At 33.5% G+C, this 21,260-nt stretch overlaps 1 protein-coding gene across 1 annotated transcript in view; it reads left to right on the forward strand.

The window, feature by feature from the left end:
* Positions 1 to 21,260, forward strand: part of PARD3B (par-3 family cell polarity regulator beta) — a 1,311,536-nt gene that overhangs the window by 693,702 nt on the left and 596,574 nt on the right. Inside the window, exons 6-8 of the mRNA XM_044669413.1 lie at positions 11,931 to 12,056; positions 13,592 to 13,950; positions 20,928 to 21,067. Coding sequence (XP_044525348.1) covers positions 11,931 to 12,056; positions 13,592 to 13,950; positions 20,928 to 21,067 — 625 coding nt within the window. The remainder of the gene's footprint in view (positions 1 to 11,930; positions 12,057 to 13,591; positions 13,951 to 20,927; positions 21,068 to 21,260) is intronic.

Here is a 21,260-nt window from a genome sequence, read left to right on the forward strand (position 1 = left end):
TGGAACTTTTGCTCAAAGAGTAGATACTGACTTGTTTCAGCATCATTCCTGGGACCCCTACTTTCATTACTTTCAGGGAAATTCCTCATTGTCCTCACTGTTTGTTTCCTGTCCACAACCCAGTTCTTTTTCTTTTTCCATTATTCTAATATCAGTAATGTTTTTATCTTTAAGCCATTAATGTGGAACCTTGTCAAAAGCTTTTTTAGAAACCTAAATTAATTTTGTTCAAATGATTATTCTCTCAAAGTACTCTGATATATCAGTGAATATGATTTCCTCCATAAGAGTAATATTATATGTTCAATAATTCTATTTTTATTCTATCAGCTAACCCAGCATAGTGAGTAATAATCATCAGTGTGTGGTTCCTAAAATGTTAATGACATATTTCTAGTCTTCTCATATATTTATAATTATTTATACTCTATATCTTAGCCTAAAGAGGTTGAGAAGCTATGTCTATTTCTGTAAATGCATATTCATATTTTGACCAGAGTTCCATAATTTCAGCCTTGAGTTCTTTCTTACTCTTGGATGATGCCATATATATAGTTCCAGTGATTTGTTTATAACCACTTTGTCTACTAATATCCACCATACTTAATGCTTTTTTATTCTAATTCTTCTGCCCTTCTGCTTTTCTGTTAGTGTGCTTTGTACTTAGTTTAAGTGAATACTGCCTGTACTACTACTTGTCATGCTATTTTCAAATTGATTATATTTTCCCTTCTTTTGTTTACTTCATGTCACCTAATCTCTCTTCACCCAGTCACCCATTTTTTCCTATTATAACATCCTTAGAATCTATCTCTGGCATTCGGTTCTATTCCTCCTAAAAATAAAATCTTTTCCCAGCATATTCTTTCCATCCTTTTTTAAATATATATTTTTTATTTTTATTTTATGTTTTTTAAACCCTTGTACTTCGGTGTATTGTCTCATAGGTGGAAGATTGGTAAGGGTGGGCAATGGGGGTCAAGTGACTTGCCCAGGGTCACACAGCTGGGAAGTGGCTGAGGCCGGGTTTGAACCTAGGACCTCCTGTCTCTAGGCCTGACTCTCACTCCACTGAGCTACCCAGCTGCCCCCATCTAATTATCCCTTCCCTCTCAAGCCCAGCCTTTATCATATACATCTGAGCATGATGATCTTACTACATACATAATGGTCCTACTACATTATGAGTTTTTAAGACATACTATAAACTTTGTCAAAGTAAAAAAGATTTCATAAAGTCTATTCCAATCTCAGATAAAACTCAATGTTTGAAAAAATTTAGTGTAATAATGAATAGGATCTGGTACTATTACTTGTATTTATTTTAGTTCCTAAAGATAATATATGCTATGAACTCTATGTGGTAGTCAATGGTTCTTTTACTGAATTTTCTTTTTTTTTCCCTTCAAAACAATAAAAAATGTATTTGCCAATTTTTCTATTTTCATGCCAATTTCTCTAATTTTGATACAAAAAAAGGATCAAGACCAGAGTAAGAAATGCCCTCTGAAATATTCATAATTTTGTGTTAAATATATAAGATATTCAAAAATCACATGTAAATTGTAATCAATAGGTCTGAAATCCTTTCATACCTTTCCCTGTGCTAGCTAGTAGTTTAACAGATATAAAAGCAATTTCTAATGAAAAGGGAAAATGGTAATTGTTCGGTTTAAAGATATCACAATAGTTTGTTCAGATATTAGAAAGGGCAATCAGAATCCATTAAAGCAGGAATCAATCTTAAACCAATTAGGTGTCACACACATATGCACGCACACACACAAATACACATTTTTAAGCATTCTTAAGTAAGATAGATTAATGGCTGTTTTGTTGTTAAATTTTTGGCCAGTGATACCATTTAGATAGAGAAAAATATAAGTTCCTTCTCTGTCTTCTGAATCATTATTGTCTTCTCTTTCAGAGAGACAGATAGACAGACAGACAGAGATAGAGAACACACTAAGAATCATTCTGATTTTCAAACCATCTATTTATTTTTAGACTGCCTAACTTTACTATTACTATTGGAACTCTAAATATGAGTTACTTGTACAGTGACCATTGTGAGGAAATTGTTACAGGCAGAATTACATTATGTGAGTTTGGACATTTTTGTTAAATGTAATACAAAGACAAAAAGATGTTGCAGCTAAATCAGATGACCCACAAGTTCTTAGAGAGAAAAGTGGGGCAGAAGCAGTGATCATTTTATGAATTCAGATGCAGTCATTACACAAGACCCTTGCTTGTGGTTCTCTTTTATTACTGTGCTTCTGTGGTAAGCATTACAGTTGTTTATGATTTATGTGCCAACATCTGTTACAGAGGTTTAGGATTAGAGAAATTCTACAAAGAATTCAACAAGACCTTCCAAGTTAAGTCAATATATATTTTAATACTTTGAGAATTTAATGAAAATATTAGCATAGGAGCACAGCAAATAGAAGACATAAAAGATGAGAATGCCTTCTAGGATATGAGTATGCTTTCCTATATATACTGTGAATTCTTTCTTCAAGAAGAAAGTTAGAGCATCGCCAAAGAATATCATCAAAAATGAAACTGATTATATTTTAACAGGATGTTGGTTATTAATGCTGAAATTGTTTGCAAATGACTTGTGTGTTCAGACCATAAGCTTTTTAGATCAAAGATCAAAATCAATACTAAATTAGAATTCAGAGGATGGAGGTTTGGGCTAGGCAAAACATATCACCAAATTCATCAGTCTTTTCTACTAACAACTTTTTTAAAAAGAGACAAGAATTCAGTCTAGTCAATGAAAAACACTTGATTTGCCTCTTTAGTTGTTTTTTTCTTGGTTAATTCAATTGCAAATTAGCCAGAGAGAATCTTGAGGAGGTGTTAGATCCTCTGATCCTATACTAGAAAAAAAGATGAATTTGATATCCATTTTAGAAACAGAAGACATAGAGGATTGACTCAGTCTAACCCTAGAGAATCTCTGACTGACTTTTATCATATAGTTATGATATCTCTGACCAAATGACTGTCAGCTTGTCCTTAGTACTGAGAAATTGTAGTCATTTTATTTCGGATGAGTGAAGGTGAGATGATTGAGATGGCCTCAATGAAATGAAAATCAGAGATGAGTGAAGGTGAGATGATTGAGATGGCCTCAATGAAATGGAAATCAGAGAAGACAAAAAACCAGTACATCTAGAAAATCAGCAGAATAACAAATCTAGCAAGCAATAAATAGATCCAGTAAGCTTAATAGTATAATGTGATCATCAGGGATGCTATGGTCTAAAGTGTGAGCATTATTATGATATCTCCAGAAAACACTGAAGTCCTGTTGGAGACAAAGGTGTAAATTGCCCCCTTTACAATTCTTCAAATGTGGGCTTCTCATTCATGATTCCTACTTCTTGCTTACTCTCTCCACCGACCTATTTGTAGTAAGAATATGCTCAATGTTTATGAGGTGAATGTTTTATTACAAAACTTTTTTATTAGTCTATTTCACTTAATTCCTTTGCATAGAACTAATGATATGCTTTGCCTGATAGGAAAATAGTGAACACATTGGTGAAAGAGGCAAAATTCAATAGGTCAAAATGCCATCCTCAATGGCTAGTAACAGAAATAACTCTAACTCTTCTGATTATTATTATCAAGCAAAACATAATGTGAAGACATCTGTGTTTGCCAGAAGTGTTTGTTAATGTCATGGAGAATGTCCAACACAGAAGGGAAAAGGATAAGGGTTTCCCTATAGATGATGAGGTTTTTCAGATCCTTCTGTTTGCAGTAGACATTTCAGAGCCTCTTAATTGAGGTCTATAATCATTTAAAGAGAGTTCAGTTTAACTAACCACTGAATAATTAGCGACCCAACAAAGAATATCTTTAGTCCAATGGTAATACACAAGTGGATGTACATTCCAAAGACCTGGTCTTATGGATACCTATGTCCTTGGCAGATGTAGGAGATGGGCAATATGCTGGTCCCAGAATTAGTAGGAGAATAGCCTGAATTGTCTTTTGAAAATTATTCAATACTTTTAATAGCCCCAGACTTGTCCCTGAAACAATCTTTATCTTTTTCATGTTAGTATTCTTCCAGAGATGCTGATTGACTAGGAATCAGTCTTGAAGAATTAGAGTTACACGTTTAATACCCTTTCCTTCTAGAATTTACTCAAATTTTGAGACTTGAGATACAGGACAAGTAGCCACTGGTTTCATGCATACTTTGATAATATATTTTTCATATGAAAGTTTCTAATTTTGACCAGTCAAGTCATCCATTCTGTTGAATGACAACATTGATGAGGAAGATGAGGAATGAGTACAAAACCAGGATCTATGTCTTTGAGCATGTTTTTGTACAATTATATATTCTTGTGAACAATGAGAATTAAATTTTAATTTCCCCACTACCTATCAACCCAGAGTTTTTCGCCTTCTCTAAAAGGAGACTGACCTCAACTGTTCATATGATCAAAATCATGTGCAGAATCTGTCTGGGACCCTTCATAATAATTGTCTACTCCTTCTGATATATGTTGACATTTTCTGGAGTGTCAACAATATGGTTGTCAAGAGTGGACTTCGTTCTAATCAAGGATGGGTCAAAGATTATTTCATTTTCTATTAAATTAATGTATAGAATACATGATAATAAGAGGCTAAGATCTGAATGTTAACATGGCATGAAGGTCTCCTTGTGCTGTAGAGGGTTTTATTTTGTTTAATTAAAACTTTAGATTATAAATCATTTAGGGAACAATTATCATTTAGAGATTAATATTTATTTATTATTCTTTGTCACTTGAACAAAATATGAAACAAATCCATTTCTTTAACACAGGTTTGGGTATACTATATAAATTGGGTATTTTTAACTATTATCTGGAATTTAATAATAGATATGGTAAAATGTTATTTTTTACTCTCTTTGTACAGATAAATCAAATGCTGGAAAGACTAAAGATAACAAACTCTGAGAGTTAGGCATAAATATGGTTTATCATGATAAAGCAGATTCCTAACCCTGTTGGTCTTTAAAAATGAAGTACAGCCATTATCCTGAAACACTACATTTCATGTTAAGAAATTGACTGGGTCAGTGGTTCCCAGACTCTTTGAGTATGAGGAACTCTGTATAAAAAAAAATCTGCTATAACGTTACTATTTATCATTTGAGAAAATTCATGACTGCATACTGTATCCTTGTAATGTCTAAGCTGCCCCAGGTCCTCTCTTGCTGCACACAGGACTAGATGATATCTCTAAGGTACCATCCTGAATTATGAATCCGTGATTCTATTAAAAGGATTGATTACCATCTTATCAAAAGCCGTATTCCATTCTCTAGATAGCTGTAGAATCAGGGGACTGGAGACATTTTGAAGTGATACTTTATGATTTTTAATATTTCCTCTCTCTTGATATAATATGAACACCTAACAATTACCATTTTCAACATTATATAGCAAGAATGATTGAGTATTATATACCCTGAAATATCATTTTGTCTATATGAAGATGTGTCTTGGTTCTCTAATTCCAGGCTTCTGACGTAGACTACTTGACTGAACAAGTTTCAAGTAATGCCAGTATCTATGTGGTAGTATTCATTTGGAATTTATTACTAGCTTTAGAATTTCATCATCTCTCTATACACAATGGGAAATGACATGCTTTTTTTTACCACTTTCATTTTATAAGGTTTACATAGAAAAATAACAAGAAAAATAAACTTTATTCTGCTTGACAGAATATAGTTAATGTAGTCATATTAGATTATTGGTAATTTAGAGAATATTTCATGCCTAGTGAATTCATTAAGGACTTCTCACAAAATATCCTCTTAATACCTTTCCTAACTTTCTAGAAAAGAGCTACAATTCTACCATTTTCAATTTGGAAGAGAAAAGCATTTATAACAATTGTAGTTTGGGGTTTGACATCAAGTTTAAAGTAATTTTCATGTAAATAGGAAATAATAATGTCTAGCTAGCTATTTCTGACCTTAAATATTTTTTTCTAAAGCTTTTGGCATTTTTCCTGTGTCATTTATATTTCCTCTTTATAAGGCTGAAGGAACATTAATTGTTCATTATTATTATGCATATAAAAACCTTTTAGTTAAGCTTTTTATTACTCAGGAAAGGAGTCACTGATTATATATATATATACATATATATATATATATATATTTCATGCTAGTCTCTCCTTTTCTTAATCTATTATGGGTTGGTTAGGTCAAATTATCTTTTTTTTATCTTTCTTGTCTTTCATTTGTCATTGAAAAAACAGNACTAAATATCTCTGAAACCTCAGATTCAGATTCTTCCTTTGCAAATTTAAGCATTTAGCCTAATGATCTTTAAGTTCCTTTCTTAAAGATATATATAATATATGATAATATTATATATACTATATGTCTATATATATTTATATCTATATATGTGCATATGTATAAAAGAATTATAGATCTTATGACCTTATGAATCCAGACTAGAATTCTAATCTACTGAATACCTGTCCACAGCTTTTTCCACTGCGCCCATTTTTTGGTAAGGTTATTTAATATTAGTTTACTGCCCATGAATATTTACTCAGTACAGCCTGCCATATTAGGCAAGTCCAGATTTAACCATGATATTTGGGTTGGCATTGTTGACAGCAGGTAGCCATCTGCTACCTGTAATTGCTATGTCATCACCTTTTTGCAAATACATTTGATGCCAACTTCTCAGGAAAATGAATGCCCCTTAAAAAGAAATGAACTGAAAAGCTGGTGGAGCTCATTGGCTCATTCCCTGTACATGTTAATAACCTTGTTTATAAACATTATGGGTTATGGCACTGAACAAGCTGTTTTTTTGACAGACAGGGATGAATATTTACCCAGTTGTCTTGAGAAATTGGAATGCTTTTTGGCAGAAGTGTGCTGATATAGCTTTGGGACTACCAGTGTGGTTAAATTACTAGTCCCTTTTAACTTAACGAAACTGGAATATGGCATCTCCATTTTAGGGAAATGTGAGGAAATCTGTAATGTGATAATGAACATGCTATGTTTTCAGCAGTTGCTTGGAAAAGTTCATAACATAGAAATGTGAATTTCTCCCACAGTTTATGCTATTGTTTAACTGTAGGAGATATAATAAAAGATTGAAATTACAAGGATGTGGCTCTTACAGTTTACTCACTGCATTCTTGATTTTATAGAATAGAAATGGTATCTTGCCCAAACTTTCAAATAACTACCAGCATTGTGGTTTCATAAGCTGATAAGTAGAGAATAGGCACCTTTCCATTCAATAACTCAATGGAATCATTCTGCCATTTCTTTATACTATCAACTTGTATTATAGAAAGGAAATTTAATTAGAAAGCACATTAAAATAATGTAGAAGTGGAGACATGAACCAATAAAAGTTAAGAAATAATGAGTTCAGCCTGAGAAAGCATGCTTAACTCAACCCATGTGTACATAGAAAGATGTCAGACAAGTGGCTGACTTTACAATACCATATGGTTTCACTGTTTTGCCATAGGAGGGTGAATTAAGGTCAGAATGAAGGACTTAGCTCTTAATTTCCTTCCATTTTATTGGTTTGTGTCATTAATTCAAATTGAATGTAAATTTAACATTTTGACTAAGATGAATACAATTTGATGTATATATTGCCTTATTTTTCTCACCTCTTATTTCTTTTTTTCTTTAGCATGATGTAAATACACCTGCTATGAGACTCTTTAACCTAAGATGGAATACTTAATTATAAACAGGAGTCTTCTTTATTAGTTAACAAATATTGAGATCATAGCATTATAACAAAGGTGGTGAAATTTTTTTTGTTTTTATTTTTCAGGGACACTGAGTTTTAGGGGGGGAATTTAAATAATATCTACTCACAAATTAAACAACTTAAGCCTTTTATTTTGTTCTAGTAGCAGAACAAGTGTAGCTTATATTTTAAACTTAAAAACACAGAACACTTATACAATTACATTATCACCAAATAATTACAACAAATATATATGGGTACATACATATATTTTTAAAGTACAGGAAATTATAAAGTAGAATAATAAGAAGAGATATGCTAATAAAATTAGGAAAAGAAAGAAATGAAAATTGAGAGAAAACAAAAACATACAAAGAAAAGGCAGGAAGGATCAAGGGCTTGGTAAAAGATGATGAAAGGAAGTATACCAGCAATAAAAATGAGAAAAACACAGAAACATATCACATAGTTGAGCTTATTATGTTTTAAGGTATGAATATTAGTAAATGTGAATTGTTCTTGAGCTGTAAAAGGGCAGATATCTGTCATTTTTCATATTTGTAGTACAAATATTTTACAAATGGAAGGCACTTACATATTTGTTTAATTAAATTGAAACTTATTGATAATTTATGTGATTTGACATTCCAATTAGCTGATAAATCATTGTGTTTGGTTCTTGCTTCTGAATGAATTAGTTGCATCCATCCACAGAGAGATGATTATCCCTTGTGGTACACCTACAACAACCAAAGAATTTTCACCATTTTGAATGAATGAAATTGTTAGAAGTTCTCTGTCCTTACTATGGAATAAGGAGATCAAAATTCATCTGGTGTTTGTCCCCAAACTAATAATATCCATTAGTTTTAAATTACATAAAATCAACTTTTAAATATATACATTTTATACACAGAGAAATTCTGTCAATAAATTCTTCATGGAAAGTTACTTTTTTTTCAGTTCCATGGGGTCTGCATCATATATTATAAGCTATGCTCTGTTAACTAAATCTTAACCCAATGGCCTAAAAAAATAAAGTTGGTTCCAAAAATATCAAACTAAGTCTTGGAGAGTAATTTTACATGACTGATATTGTACTGAATTAAGTTAAAGGAAGATTTGGATGTCTATTAACAAAATAGTTGCTTATATAAACTGTGGCATGTGTATATATATATATAAAAAACACCCCACCAATGGATTTGTTATTGTGAACCCACTATACTGGAAATCCAGACATTGGAAAAACAAAATGCTTTCCAACTGAGAATCCATATTCTGGCTTTCTAAGTAATACTTTTAATAAATATTAATATTTAATGGCATGTTTACATTATATCCTTTATATGGTATATATTAAACATTGTACTATTTATCATTATAATTAATATTGCATTCTTTAATACTGTGTTCTGGTTTTGAGATTATATTTGAACTACTTTCAAACTGAGCATGCTAAATCTGACTTGAATTCTAAGTCATCAAAAAATAAATCTAAACCCAGTTTTTCACATCAGTGAATACACTGGGTAGATCCACCAACTTTCTCTAACTTCAAACAGTTTTCTAGTTTATCTGCTTTTGGGAAATGGTAACCTTGAGCTCTCAAGGCCTGTTATTATCTGTAACATCACATCATCACCATGCAGTTTATATTAAGTATTTTTACAGTGGAGAAACCCCAATAAATATCACCACATGAGCTTGATGCATTCAGGGTATATCCTTATTTTACTACTTCAGAGGGAAAGAGAGAATTAAACTATACCCTGTAAAATCTATTCATTTTGATAGGTTGCACAGAGTTAGGGGGTAAGAGGATGATCCAGGTAAGAGGGGAAAAAATACATACCACAAGGTACAAAGATACAAATGATTATGGCAGCAGAGTATAAAGAAAACAGTGTTGAGTTCAAAGTGAAGTGATCTGGGCTACTATTAACCAATAGTAAGTACTAATTTACTCTACTAACCTCTTGAGGCAATGGAGACAAATCCAAACAGAATCTCTATATTTTCACCATATTTTCATTGTAAGCTGCCCTTTTCCCACTTGTGACCATAATATCTTTCATAAAAAAAACACTCATTTTATTTAGATTTTAGATTTAAAGAAAAGAAACCATTGTAATATCCCACCAGGCACCTGTACAAAAGAAAATGACAAAACTATACATATGCATGCACACATACACAAACAAAAATACACAAATGAAAGCTGCATTTAAAATATATCTATATGCTTTAGAATTCTTAGAGATATGGATCGGGAAAAATGAAAATATTTCGCTAACTTTGACTTATAATTAGCTTCCTGTCACATTTGGGAGGAAAAGAGAATTCCCCAAACCAAAATGAAAATATGTACAATTTTTATTATTTTTATTTTCTGGTTCATATTTATAATAAAATTATGCAGTTGGAAATAAAGAGTAAATATTAACAGAAATTTGAATTTTTTTCATTGTCTGTTCCATTCCTATCACCATTTTCCAATCCTAATTGTTTTCTCTGACTCTAGTCTTTTTCTAAAGCCTAAAAATAAGACTTTATGTGCCCACTATATGCTAGGCACCATGACAAGTATTGGGCATACCAAGAAAGGCAAAAGACACATGCTAAAGCATTGCATTAATACTATCATGTCCTTACTCAAAAATATTCAAAAATATTTTCTATTAAATTGATTATATTTCTTGTGCTTTACTCTAATCTGGTTCCACTCTAGCCTTTAAATCATTTGTGTCATTATTGACTAACACATACCCATGCCCACTCATCAGCCTGAGCTCCTTCTTATCCCTACCAACATATAGATTAATAGAAAGTATAATCAACTCATAGATTTAGAGTTGGAAGGTTCCTCAGATGTCCTTTGGAACTCTCATCTTAATTTACAGATGAGAAAATTAGCTAAATAACTTATCACAGGTCATAATTGGTAGAAAACTTGAACCCAGATCACTTGACTTCAAATTCAACACTGTTTCCATTTTACTCTGCTGCCCTGATCATTTTTATCTCTTTGTCTTTTGGGTCACATTTTTTCTTCTCACCTGGGTCTTCTTGCTTCCCCTTTTTCTATGCTACCTATCAAAATGGATAAATTTTACAATATTGAGCTTAATTTTCACCTTCCCTTGGAAGCCTTTTCTAGGAATTCCAAGCTCTTATTGATCTTTCCTTCTCTGAAATTCTATATAACTTAAAGAATATACCATCCAATAAAGCAGTTGTTTCACATGTTTCTAAGAAGAATTTTTTGACAGATCCATGCTTAACTATAAACTGGACAGGTAATTTTTTTGTAAAATATAAAGAAATTGGTGGATTTTATTGGTTTAAGGACTTACAGCAAATAACATTTGCTCCTCATCAATTTTAGGGAGAGAGTATTTGTTTAATTTTATCCAGTCCATACATTGATAATGAGTCACTGATCTTGCAGCAAGCAACCTTCTCACATTGTGATTCTACACTTGGACTGATTCTTAGATGTCACACAGACTCACCACGTTCAAAGTAACTTTTCCAACTTGATAAAACCTAGAACTTGAGTTTGCATTGAAAACTCAGTCACCTCCATGCCAGTGATGAAATATTGATACACACTTCATTAAGCCAAAGCCAGATAAATTTCAGTCACCTCAGTCATATTTTCTTAACATAAATGTCTTTTCTATATATGCAAAGTTTTTAGTACAATATTTTAAAAGAATTTTGAGAAATGTGATTTTTTTTCACTTGAGCCCCATCCCTCTTTTCATTTCCAAATGAAAAGTTGCTGCCTTGATTCTGTTCTCTGGTGTATTGTACTCGTTACAGGAAGCTTTCGTGTTACTATCCCAAACAAATAAGTCCTGTCTTCTCAATTCCACTAAATCCTAATAGTCTTTGCTGAGTTACTGGAAACATTAAAAATGAGGTCACAGATTAATGCTCTCTTGGTTGGTATAATGTGTTATCCTTGGAATACTTGTTTTACTAAAGAAGCATGCCTTGTTGTAAATTCTCCCATTTAATTAATGATTCAACAGTAGTGCGGTATGTAAGAGGCATCATTATTTTGGATGGGCACTTATTTTAGAATAATTGTACATAGATAACATGATTTACTCTGATTTTATCTTGCTTTCATTCTCAATATTTCAGGATTCTAGGGCTCTTTATCCGGGGTATTGAGGAAAACAGCAGGTCTAAACGGGATGGACTATTTCATGAAAATGAATGCATCATAAAAATCAACAATGTGGATCTCATAGACAAAACCTTTGCTCAGTAAGCACTTTTTTATTGTTGTATTTACTTTATTGATCCCCAGAATGCTTATAATAGTTATTGAGCTCATTATGGGCAAAATTGTAGGTAGAACTTCTGGTCAGTTTCCTATAAATGACCCCCTGTACATCCATTTAGAAATGCATTCTATGTTTTAGCACACTCAGGGGTGGCCCCACATGTGTCACTGGCAGCCCTGTATATGTTAAGTCATAGACTATAGCAAACCTCCCCGTCTGAATGGTTGTCATGCTTTGGTATCAATGGATGGCGTTTGTTTTTCTTGGAACGTGGGTCACTCAGGCTAGTGTTTAATGACTATTTTCACAGACTGTTGATTCAGCTTGTTAATTAACTTACGAGATGTCAGCAGTATCCATTAGTCTGAAAATCTGTGATAGGAGTTTGTCAGGACTCAATGACTAATAGACACTAAAACAAATAATTTTAAATTAAAATACGTGCCAAACATTTATCTTTTTGTCTTCATGCACAAATTTTATGAGAATACTCTACTGTAAAAGTAGCAAATGCCTAGATTCTAGCTATTTTAAACTCCTATAAAGGAGTAATCTAATTGTTTAGGTTCGGCTAAGAAGTCAGGTAATAAATAAATACAAATTAGGGATTTTTCTTCTTTAGGGAATGATAAGATATACAAAGTATATTAAAGAGAGTCATTGCAGGCTTCTGGAAACAAAGAAGAAGTTTATAATAAGCTTTTTAATATGCTAACACTCTCTAGTAAAAACTAGCAGCCCCTGATGATGACTTATGTTCGGAACAGCTTGGAAGATGGGTCATTAACCCAATTGCCATTTTTAGGCAATCCACACACAGATGATGATTTTAATAAAAGAGAGTCAGTATGTATACAACCAGGTCCTGTGCTGGCACCTTAGAGAATGTTAAGACAACAATTTAAAAAAACAATATGTTGTATGGATCCTCTCTGAATGATGTATGGAAGGACATGGACAAGACATGGTGGGTTATACTATTAAAAGGACAACCAACACCAATGAGATCAAAAATCCATCCAATTATCATGCTACTAAAATGCATAAATAGGAGCAGATATATTGGTTCTGTACTAATATCCTATATCTTTGTTCATAAATAAGCCTAAAAATATGCAAGCTATTTTTTATGAATTCAAGAAGCATTTGCATGGAAATTAGAGGTTGCTATGATGTTTAATAAGTTGAAGAACTTCGAAACTAGGTATTAACCTGTGGATGACAAAATTATTTTTATATTTTGACAACTCTTATCAATATAATTTGTTTCTTTTTAAATCACATATATATATGCATTCCAAAACATTCTTCAGAGATAGAGTCCATATATTTCACCAAATTGCCCAAAAGTTCCATGACACAAAAAGGTTAAGAATCTTTCCTTGAGATTCTCTAGTTCTTATGTTGATTATAACAGTCGTAAGTAAATAAATTATACCCTTAGGACCTAAGAAAATGATTTTAGCTTAGAAGATAGCTTACTATGTATTGAAACAGAAATGTTTTTATTTCAAGGGCTCAAGATGTCTTCCGTCAGGCGATGAAATCCCAAAATGTGCTCTTACAAGTACTTCCACCAAACAACCGTGAACAGTATGAAAAGTCAGTCATTGCACCTCTCGGAATTTTTGGTAATAGTGATGTTGCTTCGAGAACAAAGATATCCTCTCCAATCCAAGGAAAAGCAGCATTAAAAACAATTAGTCTGACAGGACCGAGCAGTCCGGAGACAGACACACAAATTTCTCTCCAACAAAACAGGAGCCCTCGAGTACCAAGAGTAGCAAGAAAGCCATCATCACCATCACTTTCTCCCTTAATGGGGTTTGGAAGTAAGAAAAATGCGAAGAAAATTAAGATTGACCTTAAAAAAGGTAATTATTAAATCATAGCTATTATGTCTTATTGTTATATTTAATATAAACATGTCAATGCTAATTTAATTTATACTCTTTGCATTACTTTGAAGTAAAGTATTGAGTCAAGTATGTGCTTAAGTAATTTCCTACACTTTGTTCAGAAGGTTTTTTTTAATAGGGAAATAATATATGCATATTGGGAAACATGAGCTAATTACCCATCATGTGAGCCACTGGTGTGATTTATAAAAGCATGTCCCCTGGGTGGCCCAGTGAATAGAGTACCAGTCCTAGAGTCAGGAAGTCCTTCCTAAGTTCAACTCTGGCCTCTGACACTTACTGTCTGTTTGACACTAGGCAAGGCACTTTTTCCTATTTGCCTCAGTTTCCCCATCTGTAAGATGAACTGGAGAAGGAAATGGCAAACCACTCCAGTATTTTTGCCAATAAAAGTCCAAATGTGATCATGGAGAATCAGATAGAACTAAAACCAATAAAAAAAAAACACAACTCAGCACCTATTGGGCCAAAACATTAATAACTAACAGTTTTATGGGTACTAAATATGTCATAGTGGATATACCTGACCCATTCAGCAAGACAGATCTAAGGTTCAGTTCTCACCTTCCCCTACTTAACTAGCTCTTAGTTCTTTAGCAAATCACCCTTTGATGGACAGTAGAAAGAAGGTTGGATTTGTAATCAGAACAACTGGATGATCTTGCATACAAATCTCTTAATTTCTTTAGACTTCACTCTTTTCCTTTGTAAAATAAAATGGTTAGACTAGAACTGCTAAGGGCACATCCAATTTGATATATATGACCTTTCAGTTTCTGAGCTTCAGTTTTACCTTGTATAAAATGGAAATAATTCCTCCATCACTATGGAGCTATTGACTTGACTGAAATATGGATGCATTGCATATTGTTTTTAAAGTACTTTGTAATTTTAAGCACAATCTAAAGACCAATCAGTTATCATTAGTTATATATTTTTTCAATTACAAGTAAACATTAGTTCTAAAAAATTCATTTCATATATTTTTGAGATTGCTCTCTATTTGCTAAATATAATCTGATTTTGAGTAATCAGTATTTTACTACTGTAAATGGCCTCTGGTATTCTTTAAAATTTTGAATATCAGTTTACTCACTGAAAGTAGTAATCCTAGATGTTTGCATGATGATACATGTATAACTCAGATCAAATTGCTTACCATTTCCAGAAAAGGGGGAGGGAAAGAAGGAAGGCAGATAATTTGTATCTTATAGCTTCAAAAATTTATGTAGAAAATTGTTATTACATATAAGTCGTCAAATAAAATATTTTTACCAAAAAAAAAAAAAAAGAAAGTAGCAATCCCTCAGAATCACTATATGGTGACTATCATTAATTCTGTTCATTTAGTCTTGCAAATATTTTTCACACAGCATTAGGCTTTTAAAATGTCATTTTGTCTACCCGATGTACATTTGTTCCAGCCCACTCTCTCATCCATGCCTCCTCCTCTTTCTATTAAGTCCCTAAAAATCTCTCATTCAGAGTTTTCAGTGTCACAATATTTTCCTCATCCAAACCTGATTAAAATGTAATTGGGAAATGCTTAACAAAATAATAATGAAAGAAAACATAAATAATGTTAATAAGTAATTTTCTAAGTCAATATATAGCTCATAGGGATCCTTATGTGGCCCCTATTTCTATTTGGGTTTGAGACCACTGCCCTAATTCTTAACTTATCACAGTTGTTTCCATGGCAGAGCTAAATCCAGTCCTCCTTCCACATAAAACTGCTGTATGACAGTCTCAAACCGCAGTTCTGACCATTGGCTCTCCCTACCTCGCCTCATTGGCTCCCCATTGCCTTTAGTATACATTTCATATTTAAAACCATTTGCAACAACTTATGCTGATTGTACTTTATTTCCTTCCAGGCTAAATTCCATCCAAACTGATCTTCTTGCTATTCTCTGAATACTGCCCCTCTTCAACTCCACCTCTTAGAATCCCTCTGCAACAAGGTCCAAGTGGCTACAATGTCCGTCTTTTCTCAATCATGTCTGACTCTTCATGATTAGATTTGGGGTTTCCTTGGCAGAGATACTGGAGTGATTTGTCATTTTCTTCTCCAGCCTGTCTTATAGATGAGGAAACTGAGGCAAACAGGGTTAAGTGACTTGCCCAAGGTCATAGCGATAGTAAATCTCTGAGGTCAAATCTAAACCTAAGACTCAACTTGAATATTATTCAAGAGAGCAGCTTTTCCTCATTTGCTTAGATATTATAATTTGTCTAAGATGTCCCAGAAATAATTTTGTATTTATTTTGTATATCTTTTTTTTCATTCACCTATATGTAAACTTATTGTTTTCTAGTCCCCATTGTTGTCCTACAAATTCGACATAGGGGATCCACCTAATAATCTGGGAATTTCTGATTTCCAGACCTCAAGTGAATACCAGGGCAGGGAATTTCCATTGGTTATCCCTCACTTTCTCTGTGGAGAAAGCCTATCCCTTTTTCATCTCACACATGAATTCTTATTATACTCTCTTAATAATTACATGTTATATCATGACAATATTAATTTTCAACTGACAAATTTGGTCTGTTCGACTCTGGACAAGTCAATTTACCAAGTCCTCAGTGTCTGTAGTGGTGGATCATCATTGATTTCTTCTTTTTCCTGGGTATCTTGCCACCATGTATTTCACTGATACCACAGATCTAGAATAATAATAGCTCAAATAGAATATATAGTTTAAAAAAAGTTCTCACACGACAGTGAGATCGATATTACAAATATTATTATCATGTCCATTTTATAGACGACAAACCTGAGTCAGGATTTAAAGAAAGGTTTCTTATTTCTAGAACACCTGTGTAGCACATTATATAGAGCACCAGATAGTTAGTCAGAAAGACCTGAATTAAATTCTGATCTCAGACACTTACTGGCTATATGACCCTGGCCAAGTCACTTAATCCTGTTTGCCTCAGTTTCCTTATCTGTAAAATAAACTGAAGAAGAAAATGGTAAACCATTGCAGTATCATTACCAAGAAAACTCCAAATGGGGTCACAAAGAGTTGGACATGACTCAAACAACTGAACAACAGACTCCTATTTCTATTTTATTAAATGGAGAGAAAAAAATTTAAATAGAAGAGAATGAAAAGAGAAGCCAAAATAGGGTAAATAAAAACTATAGCAATTGCACCACTCAGAAGACATCAGCATATCCTTCCAGGATAGCCTTTTCTGTCATGTTTCTTTTCTAATATGCTTGTTCCATCATAAAAGATTTTGACATTTATAAGAAATATTCACTATAAACACTTTTCTTATAAATGGTGCCTTTCAAGTCTATTTAGAACTATCACACTTCCAGGAACTTTCAAAGAAATATTCTAATAATTTAATTTTGAAACCCCTAATTAATAATAGTGCTTCTTTGTCATTTTCATGTCCAGATAATCTTATCATAATTCCAAAATATGTCTTGAGTTAAGAACAGATGAACAGAAGGCATATAGATTTATTGTTGTTACAGTTTTATATTTGTTAAAATCATATTAGTTGAGACCACTGTAATTTGGAATTTGTGATGATTTATACAAGAACTGGCCTGAAATTTACCTTTTCAATATGAATAGTTTGCCATGCAAATTAAAAGTGTAAATAAAATTTCTGGGAAAATGTTTGAACTACTTAAGGAAATAAACTCTTCAAATTGCCCAAAAGTACTTCAGAAGTACTCATTTACATGTAAACAATCGATATGATAATTATAAATCATACAGTTCCCTTCAGGGCTCTCTACCAGACCCCACTTCATTAACCTAATTCTAGTGGTGGGAGGTGAACAATGACCATTAGAAGGCCAAAATGAGATGGATCCCAGAATGGGCACTAGAAAGGGAAAAATGTGACTCTAAGCCAAGCAGGAAATGATTGCCTCTAATGGAAATTAACATAAGCACAGAGACCAGCTGGGTACTATGGGAATGACATAAACATTAGACTTTCTAAGAAAGGACCAGAGGAAGAAAAAGGTATATTAAAATCAAAGAAGATATGGAAATTAGAAGATGCCTGGGTCATCATTGAATCAAATAATAATTGCTCTTATTTGCATAGCATTTTAATGTTTAGAAAGGCTTCACTTACAGCCTAGGAAGGTAGAACTTGGAAGTAATTATTATGCTGGTTTTAGGGATGGGGAAATTGAGGTTTCTAATATTTATATAGATTGCTGGTAGTTATACAGCTAAAAAATATCCAAGCCAGAATCGAGATTCAGGTCTCCTGATTGATTACACATCCATCAATCTTTCCACTACAGTGTACTCCAAATAAAAAATAGTGATGTAGAAAGAGAAATTTTACCAAGCTGTCACCAGCATCATATAGTTCAAAATGTGCCCTAACAAGGTGGCTGGTGTAAATGTTTGATTCTGGTTAAGAAAGAGAGGGGGAGGAGGAGAGAGAGGAGGAAGGAATGGGAAGGAATGGGAAGGACTGGGGGAGAGGGAGAGCAAAGAAGAAAGAATGAATGGCATTTGGGGAGTTCTCTTTTGGTGAATTATTCTTCAAGATTGTCCAATTTTCTTAACTCTGATACAGTAGATTTACCAAATGATCTCACCTTATTTTCTTAAGTAAAATAGTTACCTTCCTGGGAAGAAAAGATATTGAACAGCTATTCTAGTAAACCTTGTAGTTATATTTCTCATTTAAATAAATGCATGAATTGGTTTTCTTGTACAAATTATCCTCATTGAAGTTGGGAGAGGAAGGGGCCAATTTTTTGCTGGCCCTTAGTAAACAAAAACTCTGTGGGGCAGAGAAATCAGACTTTAGACTTATCATTATATGACAACTGCTTAGGTCCAGGTACCATTGTAGTGGTACCTGGTTACTCCAATTGAAAGAAAGTGATAAAACCTGCATATGTTTTGTAAATTAGTCAACAAGTATCTACTCTGTAAGACACTGTTCTAAACATTTGGATAATAAAGACAAGAGTAATACAGTTCCTGCCATCAAGGAGCTGACATTTGCACAAAGAGATGACAAGTACATATATAATTGTATCCTGAGTGTCTAAGCCAGGGGTCGGCAACCTTTTTGACCGTGAGAGCCATAAACACCACATTTTTTAAAATGTAATTTCGTGAGAGCCGTACAATGCTCACAGTGCGCGCTCCTGTTAACAGCACCTGAAAAAAAAATGACTTTATGGCTCCTGCAGAAAGAGCCATACGTTGCCGACCCCTGGTCTAAGCAATGAACATAAGGTCATTTTGGGAAGGGATGCAAAACAAATTAGGGAAAGTGGCAGAGATCAGGAAAAACTCTTAATGGTTTTTTAACTAAGTATCATTTGCAATCATGGATTTCAAGAGGAGAAAAAGTCTACAAACAGGTCCATGTCTCTCCTAGATTGAAAAAACCCTAACCTGATCCTGCCATTTCTATTAACTATTGTCCTATATCACTTCCGCACTCCATAGGTAAATTCCTCAAAAAAAAAACAGGTATAATAAGTGCCTCTACTTTCACTCCTCTTACATTGTCTTAACACCTTACCATCTAACTTATGACCTTATCATTTAACCCAAACTCCTCTCCCCAAAGTTTCTAATGATCTCTTGGTAGCTAAATCCCATGTTCTTTTCACAAACCTCATTCTCCTTGATCTCCCTATAGCCTTTAAGATTATGAATCACTCTCCTCCTTGATACTTTCTTCTCTCTAGACTTTGGGAAACCAATTTCTCCAGACCAATTATTCTTATTCCCCCCTCCTTCTCTCTCTGCCCTCTCTCTTTCTCTTTCTCTCTTTTGGTCTCTCTCTCTCTCTCTGTCTCTGTCTCTTCCTCTTCCCTCTTTCTCATTTTGTTTTTTGTCTGTCTTTCTCCCTGTCTCTTCCCTCTTACTCATTCTCTGTTTTTCTGTCTCTGTGTCTCAGTGTGTGTTTGTCTATGTATGTCTTTCTCCCTCCCCCTCTTTTCTTCTCTTCTCTTCTTCCTCTTCTCTTCTCTCTCATAATAGAGGAATTTTCCTAAAACACAGGTCTAAACATATCACCCCAACTACTCAATATATTTCAATAGTTAACTATTATCTCCAGGATCAAATACAAAATATTCTGTTTAATTGATTAAAATAGTACAAAGTTATAGAAATAATTGTTGTAGCATCCTTTATACAACATATTGAGTGGGCCAGTGGGAAGTCTGGAAGTTAGGAAGGGACCAGGTTGTGAAATAACTTTAAATACAAAACAGAGAAATTTATATTTGTATCTAAAGGCAATAGGAAATCAATGGAGTTTTGAGTAAGAAGTGGGTGGGAAGGAGGGGAGTATTGCTTCTGACACAATCAGATATGTATTTTAGGAAAATTAGTGGGCAGAGATAAGGTATAGAGACCAAAGAGGATACTGTCACTCTGGTATAGGAGAAAGATGATAAGACACTGAAATAGGATAGAGGAATGAATGGGAAAAGTGGTGTGGAGATAGAAATGACAAGATTTGGCAGTGGAAATGGATATGTAGGGAGAAGGATATAGAGCAGGGGTCAGCAATGTATGGCTCTGAAGCCATATCTGGCTCCACCTCCTGACAGGCCAGTCTGGGCAGAGCCCCAGGATGTGCCCCAGGGGGCCCCTCAGCCCACACCCCACATTCCAGCACCTTCTGCCTCCATCCTCCTCCTTCAATAGGCGTTTATGGCTCTCACAGTCAAAAAGGTTGTCCATATCGTATATATTAAGGATTGTTTGGCAGAAAGGATAATGAGTTCTGTTTTGGACATAATGTGTTCGTGATACCTATTGGGTCATAATTCTGAATTTTCAAGCTGAAGTCTCTTTTGTTTACTTGAACTAATGATGTTTTATAGAACTTAATTTTAAGTATAATTTCAGTACTTGTATATAAGCTTTATTATTATTATTGTTTCCCTATGTTTTTTCATTTAGGTCCTGAAGGACTTGGCTTTACTGTGGTTACCAGGGATTCCTCAATACATGGTCCTGGTCCTATTTTTGTTAAAAATATTTTACCAAAAGGAGCAGCAGTGAAAGATGGCCGCCTACAATCTGGGGACAGAATTTTGGAGGTTAGGACTTGGAATACTCCTTTCAATGAAATCTTTATCTTTTGACTTTTGAAATATTTTCCAGTAGTTAAAATCCAAAGATAAATTGAAAACAAAAAAGAAACCTTGAAAATGTGAAAAGGAATCTACTGGCAAATCTATTTTTGAAAGGTGAATAATATGATACAAATAGTTTGAAAACATTTTTCCCTCT

The sequence above is a fragment of the Gracilinanus agilis genome, chromosome 3, assembly GCF_016433145.1.
Source record: "Gracilinanus agilis isolate LMUSP501 chromosome 3, AgileGrace, whole genome shotgun sequence".
Lineage (NCBI taxonomy): Eukaryota > Metazoa > Chordata > Mammalia > Didelphimorphia > Didelphidae > Gracilinanus > Gracilinanus agilis.